Source organism: Cyanistes caeruleus, chromosome 35 (genome assembly GCF_971803275.1).
Source record: "Cyanistes caeruleus chromosome 35, bCyaCae1.hap1.1, whole genome shotgun sequence".
NCBI lineage: Eukaryota > Metazoa > Chordata > Aves > Passeriformes > Paridae > Cyanistes > Cyanistes caeruleus.
This window is the reverse complement of record NC_141736.1, coordinates 922,155-931,738: the sequence shown is the minus strand read 5'-3', so window position 1 is coordinate 931,738 and position 9,584 is coordinate 922,155. Positions and strand designations below refer to the sequence as shown.

The following is a 9,584-nucleotide window of genomic DNA, read 5'->3' as shown; positions in this document are numbered from 1 at the left end:
CAGGGGGGGATGGGATCCCCCCGGATTTGGGGGGTTTGGATGGGATTCCCCCCGGATTTGGGGGGGGTTTGGATGGGATCCCCCCGGATTTGGGGGGGGTTTGGGGGGGGGTTTGAATGGGATCCCCCGGATTTGGGGGGGTTTGGGGCGGGGGTCGCAGGGGAATGGGATCCCCCGGATTTGGGGGGGTTTGGATGGGATCCCCCCGGATTTGGGGGGGTTTGGATGGGATCCCCCTGGATTTGGGGGGTTTGGGGGGGATCCCCCCGGATTTGGGGGGGTTTGGATGGGATCCCCCCGGATTCGGGGGGTTTGGATGGGATCCCCCCGGATTTGGGGGGTTTGGGGGGGGGTTTGGATGGGATCCCCCCGGATTTGGGGGGGGTTTGGAGGGGATCCCCCCGGATTTTGGCGGGGTTTGGATGGGATTCCCCCGGATTTGGGGGGTTTGGGGGGGATCCCCCCGGATTTGGGGGGGGTTTGGATGGGATCCCCCCGGATTTGGGGGGTTTGGGGGGGATCCCCCCGGATTTGGGGGGTTTGGATGGGATCCCCCGGATTTGGGGGGTTTGGGGGGGATCCCCCGGATTTGGGGGGGGTTTGGATGGGATCCCCCGGATTTGGGGGGGGTTTGGATGGGATCCCCCGGATTTGGGGGGGGTTTGGATGGGATCCCCCCGGATTTGGGGGGGTTTGGAGGGGATCCCCCCGGATTTTGGCGGGGTTTGGATGGGATTCCCCCGGATTTGGGGGGTTTGGGGGGAATCCCCTGGATTTGGCGGGGTTTGGAGGGGATCCCCCGGATTTTGGCGGGGTTTGGAGGGGATCCCCCCGGATTTGGGGGGGTTTGGATGGGATCCCCCCGGATTTGGAGGGGTTTGGATGGGATCCCTCCGGATTTGGGGGGGTTTGGATGGGATCCCCCCGGATTTGGGGGGGTTTGGAGGGGTTTGGATGGGATCCTCCGGATTTTTGGGGGTTTGGATGGGATCCCCCCCGATTTGGGGGGGTTTTGGGGGGGGTTTGGATGGGATTTCCCGGATTTGGGGGGGTTTTGGGGGGGGTTTGGATGGGATCCCCCCGGATTTGGGGGCTTTGGGGGGGATCCCCCCGGATTTGGGGGGGTTTGGATGGGATCCCCCCGGATTTGGGGGGTTTGGGGGGGATCCCCCGGATTTGGGGGGGTTTGGGGGGGATCCCCCCGGATTTTGGGGGGCTTTAGGGGGTCCCCCCGCGGGGGATTCCAGCCACCCACGGGGAAGGGAGGAAGAGGAGGAGGAGGAAGAGGAGGAGGAAGGAAATCACCACCCCCCACTTCCCGCCACCATCTGCTGAGCCTCCTGCGCATCAATTAACGCACCGATTAATTAACGCACCAATTAATTAACGCACCGATTAATTAACGCACCGATTAATTAACGCACCAATTAATTAACGGCCCTAAGGAAGCCGGGGCCGGCGGAAGGACGCGGAGCGATCCCGACTCGTTTTTCCCCAAAAAAATCTTCCCAGAAGGGATCGGGGAGAGCCAGATGGATCCTTTGGGGGAGGGGAGGGGGTCGCAGCCCCCCGCCCCAAACCCGGCAGATCCCGGATCCCGGCAGATCCCGGCAGATCCCGGCAGATCCCAGACTCCTGGATCCCGGCAGATCCCGGCAGATCTCCTGGATCCCGGCAGATCCCAGACTCCTGGATCCCGGCAGATCCCAGACTCCTGGATCCCAGTAGATCCCGATCTCTCTCCTGGATCCCAGTAGATCCCGGATCCCGGCAGATCCCGGCAGATCCCGGTCTCCTGGATCCCGGCAGATCCCAGACTCCTGGATCCCGGCAGATCCCGATCTCTCTCCTGGATCCCAGTAGATCCCGGATCCCGGCAGATCCGGATCTCTCGGATCCTGGAATATCCCGGTCTCCTGGATCCCAGCAGATCCCGATCTCCTGGATCCCAGCAGATCCCAATCTCTTGGATCCTGGAATATCCCGATCTCCTGGATCCCAGCAGATCCCAATCTCTTGGATCCTGGAATATCCCGATCTCCTGGATCCCAGCAGATCCCAATCTCTTGGATCCTGGCAGATCCTGATCTCTCTCCCGGATCCCAGCAGATCCCGGCAGATCCCAATCTCCCGGATCTCGGTGGATCCCGGTAGATCGCGGATCCCGGCAGATCCTGATCTCTCTCCCGGATCCCGGCAGATCCCGGCAGATCCCGATCTCCTGGATCCCAGCAGATCCCAGTCTCCCAGATCCCGGCAGATCCCAATCTCCTGGATCCTGGTAGATCCCGGCAGATCCCGGCAGATCTCCTGGATCCCGGCAGATCCCGGCAGATCCCGATCTCCTGGATCCCAGTAGATCCCAGTCTCCCAGATCCCGGCAGATGCCGGATCTCGGCAGATCCCGGCAGATCTCCCGGATCCCGGCAGATCCCGGTGTCCCCAGGGTCCCAGCGGGGAGCAGCACCGGGATCACCCCGGAGCGGAGCTGGTTGGGGTGGGGGACCCCCGGCTCCGGTTCTGGGGGTGCTGGGGGGCTCCCGGTACCGGTACCGGGGTGAGGACGGGGGGCTCCCGGTACCGGGAAGAGGACGGGGGGCTCCCGGTACCGGTACCGGGATGAGGACGGGGGGCTCCCGGTACCGGGAAGAGGACGGGGGGCTCCCGGTACCGGTACCGGGATGAGGACGGGGGGCTCCCGGTACCGGTACCGGGATGAGGACGGGGGGCTCCCGGTACCGGTACCGGGATGAGGACGGGGGGCTCCCGGTACCGGAACCGGGATGAGGACGGGGGCTCCCGGTACCGGTACCGGGATGAGGACGGGGGGTCCCGGTACCGGGATGAGAACGGGGGGCTCCCGGTACCGGGATGAGGACGGGGGCTCCCGGTACCGGTACCGGGATGAGGACGGGGGGCTCCCGGTACCGGGAAGAGGACGGGGGGCTCCCGGTACCGGTACCGGGATGAGGACGGGGGGCTCCCGGTACCGGGATGAGGACGGGGGGCTCCCGGTACCGGGAAGAGGACGGGGGGTCCCGGTACCGGTACCGGGATGAGGACGGGGGGCTCCCGGTACCGGTACCGGGATGAGGACGGGGGGCTCCCGGTACCGGGATGAGGACGGGGGGCTCCCGGTACCGGTACCGGGATGAGGACGGGGGGCTCCCGGTACCGGGATGAGGACGGGGGGCTCCCGGTACCGGTACCGGGATGAGGACGGGGGGCTCCCGGTACCGGTACCGGGATGAGGACGGGGGGCTCCCGGAACCGGGAAGAGGATGGGGGGCTCCCGGTACCGGTACCGGGATGAGGACGGGGGGCTCCCGGTACCGGGATGAGGACGGGGGGCTCCCGGTACCTCCAGCAGCAGGACGGGATTTTTTGGGGGTGCCCCCAATCCCGGCACCGGTACCGGGGGAGGGGGTCCCGCCTCCAATCCCGGTCCCAAGAGGACGCTGAGGGGGAGAGGCTCCACCTCCGGTGCCGGTACCGGGGGATGACGCTGGGGGGAACCGGGGGGAACCGGGGGGGGGGGGTCTCGCCGCCGTCACCTACCGCTTGCCGGTAGCGGGGGTCCCGTGGAGGGAGGAGGGCCAGGACATGCGGGCACTGCGCAGCCCGGGCCGGTCCCCGGTGTCCACGGCGTCCGCCCGCTCCATGGGCCGGTGCCGGTGCCGGTCGGTGTCGGAGAAGCCGCGGTGGCGGATGCGGATCGGGGTTCGGGGCTGGCGCCAGAGGTGCTGAGGGGGGCGCAGGGGGCCCGGACCCTCCCGGGGCACCGGCAGCGACAGCGACAGGCTCTTCCTGGAGCCCGGTACCGGCTCCATCATCCCCGGTACCGGGGGGAAGCGGAGATCCGGAACCGCAGCCGCCCCCGCCGCTGGCGGTACCGGAGCCGGTCCCGGAGCCTCCCCCACCCCCCACCCCCCCCCCCCCACCCCCGCCGGTGCCGGTTCCGGAGTCTCTCCTTAGCGACCCCCGGTACCGGCAGCGGCTCCTCCCGGTACCGGGCTCCTCATGGCCCCGCGCAACCGGTTGGAAAGAACCGGGGAAGAATCTCCCGGTACCGCCGGTACCGCCGGTGCCGGTGCCGCCGGTGCCGCCTCCGCACCCGGCTCGGCGCCTCCCCCCGCCCCGGGACCTCCCCCGCCCCCGGAACGGCTCCGCCCCGGGACCCCCTCCCCACGCAGAGTCACGGCGGAGCCCCCCGCCCACCCCCCGGTTACCGGGGATCCCGCCCCCGCCATTCCCGGAACGGGGATCCCGGATCTTCCCCCTCACCGGGGGCGGGGGGATTTCCCCACCCCCCCCGAATGTCTCCGCGCGGCGAGGACGCCCCCTCCCCAAATCCCCCCTGGTGGGGATCCCCCCCCCCCGCCCCCCTCCACATTTAGGGGTCCCCCCTCCTGCGCCCCCAGACCCCAAATTGGGGTTGGGGGGTGTAAGGGACCCCCCCAGACTCAGCACAGCACGGACCCCATGGAAGATTTGGGCCCCAAAATCACCCTGGACCACCCCAAAGCGCCCCAAAATCATCCTGGACCACCCCAAAGCACCCCAAAATCACCCTGGACCACCCAGAGCACCCCAAAATCACCCTGGACCTCCCAAAATCCCCCAAAATCATCCTGGACCACCCAGAGCACCCCAAAATCCCCCTGGACCCCCCAAAAGCGGCCCAAAATCCCCCTGGACCACCCAGAGCACCCCAAAATCATCCTGGACCCCCCCCAAAGCGTCCCAAAATACCCCAAAATCCCCCCAAATCCCGGATAGAACCGGGGTGTCACCGGGATGTCACTGGGGTGTCACCGGGGATGTCACCGGGATGTCACCGGGATGTCACCAGGAGAGCACCGGGGATGTCACCGGGATGTCACCGGGGTGTCACCGGGAGAGCACCGGGGTGTCACCGGGATGTCACCGGGGATTTCACCGGGATGTCACCGGGGTGTCACCGGGGTGTCACCGGGGATGTCACCGGGGTGTCACCGGGATGTCACCGGGATGTCACCGGGGATGTCACCGGGATATCACTGGGATGTCACCGGGATGTCACCGGGATGTCACCGGGGATGTCACCGGGATATCACTGGGATGTCACCAGGAGAGCACTGGGATATCACCGGGATGTCACCGGGATGTCACCGGGGTGTCACCGGGATGTCACCGGGATGTCACCAGGAGAGCACCGGGGATTTCACCGGGATGTCACCGGGATATCACCGGGATGTCACCGGGATGTCACCGGGATGTCACCGGCATGTCACCGGGATGTCACCGGGGATTTCACCGGGATGTCACCGGGATATCACCGGGATGTCACCGGGATGTCACCGGGATGTCACTGGGGTGTCACCGGGATGTCACCAGGAGAGCACCGGGGATGTCACCGAGATGTCACTGGGATGTCACCAGGAGAGCACCGGGATGTCACCGGGGTGTCACCGGGGTGTCACCGGGGTGTCACCGGGATGTCACCAGGATGTCACCGGGGATGTCACCCGGATGTCACCGGGGTGTCACTGGGATGTCACCGGGATGTCAACGGGATGTCACTGGGATGTCACCGGGATATCACTGGGGTGTTACCGGGAGAGCACCGGTATATCACAGGGATGTCACCGGGATGTCACCGGGATGTGACCGGGATGTCACCGGGATATCACCGGGATGTCACCGGGATGTCACCAGGAGAGCACCGGGGATGTCACCGGGATGTCACCGGGGTGTCACCGGGATGTCACCGGGATGTCACCGGGATGTCACCGGGATGTCACCGGCATGTCACCGGGATGTCACCGGGATTTCACCGGGGTGTCACCGGGATGTCACCGGGAGAGCACAGGGGTGTCACCGGGATGTCACCGGGGTCTCACGGCTCTGTCACGGCTCTGTCACGGCTCTGTCACGGCTCTGTCACGACAGGACCCCTCCCCTCGGGACCCCCCCGCTGCCCCTCACCTGCGGCCCGGGCCCGGCCGCGCTGCTCCGGTTCCTCCTCACGTGGGGTCCCGGTGCTCCGGGCACCCCCGGAAATCCCGGGGGGGCTGCGGGACCTGCGGGGGGAGATGAGGGTGAGGGGGAGTGCGGAGACCCCCCCGGGAACCCCCCGGTACCGGTTCCGAGCCCCGACACGCTCCCGGTGGGCTCGGAGCGCCCCGAGAGCCCCGCTCGCCACCCCGGGGCTGCTCCCGGTACGGGTTGCCATGGAAACCGCGGCATCGCATCCCGTGGGATCGCCGGTCACGGTACCGGCACCGCGATCCTTCCCCGGTACCGGTACCGGCACCAGAATCCTTCCCCGGTACCGGTACCGGCACCACGATCCTTCCCCGGTACCGGTATTGGCACCAGAATCCTTCCCCGGTACCGGTACCGGCACCGCGATCCTTCCCCGGTACCGGTATCGGCACCGCGATCCTTCCCCGGTACCGGTACCGGCACCAGAATCCTTCCCCGGTACCGGTACCGGCACCGCGATCCTTCCCCGGTACCGGTATCGGCACCGCAATCCTTCCCCGGTACCGGTATCGGCAGCACAATCCTTCCCCGGTACCGGTACCGGCACCGCGATCCTTCCCCGGTACCGGTATTGGCACCAGAATCCTTCCCTGGTACCGGTACCGGCACCGCGATCCTTCCCCGGTACCGGTATCGCCACCGCGATCCTTCCCCGGTACCGGTACCGGCACCGCGATCCTTCCCCGGTACCGGTATCGCCACCGCGATCCTTCCCCGGTACCGGTACCGGCACCGCGATCCTTCCCCGGTTCCGGTGCCGGTACCGCGATCCTTCCCCGGTACCGGTACCGGCACCGCCGGAGCCGAAATCGCCCCGCTCCGCATCCCGGAGATCCCGCGGTTCCGCCCGGGCAGCACCGGGAGCCGCGGGGGGGGGCGGGACCCGGTTCCGGTGCCGTTCCCGAGCCCCCCGGAGGGAGCGGCCCCGGTGCCGGCGGGAGCGCCCGGTGACAGCGGCGGAAACGCGGCGGGGACGGCAGCTGCCAGCCCGAACCGGCCCCGGCCCCGTCTCCCGGTACCGGTACCGATCCCGGAGCCGTTCCCGGTCCCATTCCCGTACCCCGCCGCCTCCCGGTTCCGTTCCCGGTGCCATTCCCGGAGCCGTTCCCGGTTCCATTCCCGGTACCGATCCCGGTACCATTCCCGGTACCATCCCCGTACCCGGCCGCCTCCCGGAGCCGTTCCCGGTTCCGTTCCCGGTCCCATTCCCGGTTCCACTCCCGGTTCCATTCCCGGTCCCATTCCCGGTACCGATCCCGGTACCATCCCCGTACCGCCGCCTCCCGGTTCCATTCCCGGTTCCACACCCGGTTCCATTCCCGGTTCCATTCCCGGTACCGATCTCGGTACCATCCCCGTACCGCCGCCTCCCGGTACCATTCCCGGTTCCATTCCCGGTACCATTCCCGGTTCCATTCCCGGTACCATTCCCGTACCGCCGCCTCCCGGACCCGTTCCCGGTGCCATTCCCGGTACCATTCCTGGTACCAATCCCGGAGCCGTTCCCGGTGCCATTCCCGGTTCCGTTCCCGGTACCATTCCCGGTGCCATTCCCGCTACCGATCCCGGTTCCATTCCCGGTACCATTCCCGGTCCCATTCCCGTACCCCGCCGCCTCCCGGTTCCACACCCGGTTCCACTCCCGGTTCCATTCCCGGTACCGATCCCGGTACCGATCTCGGTACCATTCCCGTACCGCCGCCTCCCGGTTCCACTCCCGGTACCATTCCCGGTACCGATCCCGGTACCATCCCCGTACCTGGCCGCCTCCCGGAGCCGTTTCCGGTGCCATTCCCGGTTCCACTCCCGGTTCCACTCCCGGTACCGATCCCGGTTCCACTCCCGGTACCGATCCCGGTACCGATCCCGGTACCATCCCGGTACCCCGCCGCTCCCCGCCATCCTCCCGCCTCTGTCCCCGGTGGGAGCGGCGGAAAGGCGGCGCCTCCTCCCAGCCCCGCACCGGGAGCCCCCCGGTGTCCCCCCCCGGTACCCCCGGTACCCCCGGTACCCCCGGTACCCCCCCCTCACCCGACCCCCCGGGACGGATAAAGGGGGGGACCCCCAATCGAAACCCCCGAAATGACGGAAAAAGGGAATTTCTCCTCAATTTAAAGCTGAAAATGGAGGATTCCGCCTCATTTTAACCCAATAAAAATGCAATAAAATTGAATTTCTTCCTCAATTCCCTCACCCGTGGATTTTTTTTCCCTCAAAAGAAGCGATTTTTGGACATTTATTTCCGTTTAAAAAGAAGGGTTTCCCTCGGTTAAAGTCCGAAAATGGCCCGTAAAAGGTTTTATTTCGATTTAAACTCTTAAAAAATGAGGGGAAAAAGGGATTTCTCCTCATTTTAACCCTTAAGGGGATGAAAACGGGGGGTCGCCCTCATTTTAAACGTGTTTTCTCTTCCGTTTAAACCCGAAAATAACGGGAAATTGGGATTCCCCGTCCAGGGACGCCCCTGAAATCACGGGAAAATTGAGATTTCCTTCAACCGGACCCCGAAAATCGGGGACCGGCGGGGTCCCGGTGCACCGGCGCTTTGCGGCAGTGTGGCCAGAGCGGCGGCGGCGCTTTACGGTAGAGTGGCGGACACTAGGGAGCGGCGGCGGTGCTTTACGGCAGTGTGGCCAGAGCGGCGGCGGCGCTTTACGGTAGAGTGGCGGACACTACGGGGCGGTGGCGGTGCTTTACGGCAGTGTGGCCAGAGCGGCGGCGGCGCTTTACGGTAGAGTGGCGGACACTACGGAGCGGCGGCGGCGGCGCTGGACGCTGATGTACCCAACACGGCCCAAAACTCTTTAATCGCCCCTTTAACCTCCCCCTTCAGAGCCTTCAAACCCATGGCAGCGCCCTTACAATGCAATGAACGCCCTCAAAACCCTCGCAGCGTCTCTAAATCTTGTCTGGCAATCCCAAAAGCGCATCCTGGAGCCTCCTGTGATATCCCGGTCCCGCCGCAGTCCCTCTCCAGTCCAGGCCGAAAGCACCAAGTTTTTGAGGAGAAAAGATGTTTAAGCGGAGAGAAAAAACCCTTTTTATTGTTGTTGCCTGCATGGTGGGAAAAGGCCAGGAAAAGTTGAGGTGAAAAGGGTGGGAAATGCGAGGGGAAAAGGGTGGGAAATGTGAGGGGGAATGGGCAGAAAACCTGAGGGGAAAAAGAGCGGGAAAATGTGAGGGGAAAAAAGAGAAGGAAAACGTGAGGGGAAGAAGAACGGGAAACGTGAAGGGAAAAAGAACAGGAATGTGAAGGGAAAAAGAGCAGGAAAACGTGAGGGGAAAAAGAGCGAGAAAATGTCAGGGGAAAAAGAGCGGGAAACGTGAGGGGAAAATCAGCAGGAAACGTGAGGGGAAAAAGAGAGGGAACATGAGGGGGAAAAGCAGGAAACATGAGGGGAAGAAGTGAGGGGAAAAAGAGTGGGAAACGTGAGGGAAAAAGAGCGGGAAACATGAGGGGAAAAATAATGGGAATGTGAAGGGAAAAAGCAGGAAACATGAGGGGAAAAGGGTGGGAAACGTGAGGGGAAAAGGGTGGGAAATGTGAGGGGAAAAGG

At 65.3% G+C, this 9,584-nt stretch overlaps 1 protein-coding gene across 1 annotated transcript in view; it reads right to left on the bottom strand.

Moving 5' to 3' along the window:
* Positions 1 to 7,960, bottom strand: part of PDE4A (phosphodiesterase 4A) — a 41,763-nt gene extending 33,803 nt beyond the window's left edge. The window contains exons 1-3 of the mRNA XM_086871270.1: positions 7,787 to 7,960; positions 5,968 to 6,062; positions 3,559 to 3,883 (exon numbers count right to left, since the gene is read on the bottom strand). Of these exons, the coding sequence (XP_086727396.1) occupies positions 3,559 to 3,883; positions 5,968 to 6,062; positions 7,787 to 7,929 (563 nt within the window). The 5' untranslated portion in view covers positions 7,930 to 7,960. The remainder of the gene's footprint in view (positions 1 to 3,558; positions 3,884 to 5,967; positions 6,063 to 7,786) is intronic.
* Positions 7,961 to 9,584: the final 1,624 nt, after the last annotated feature.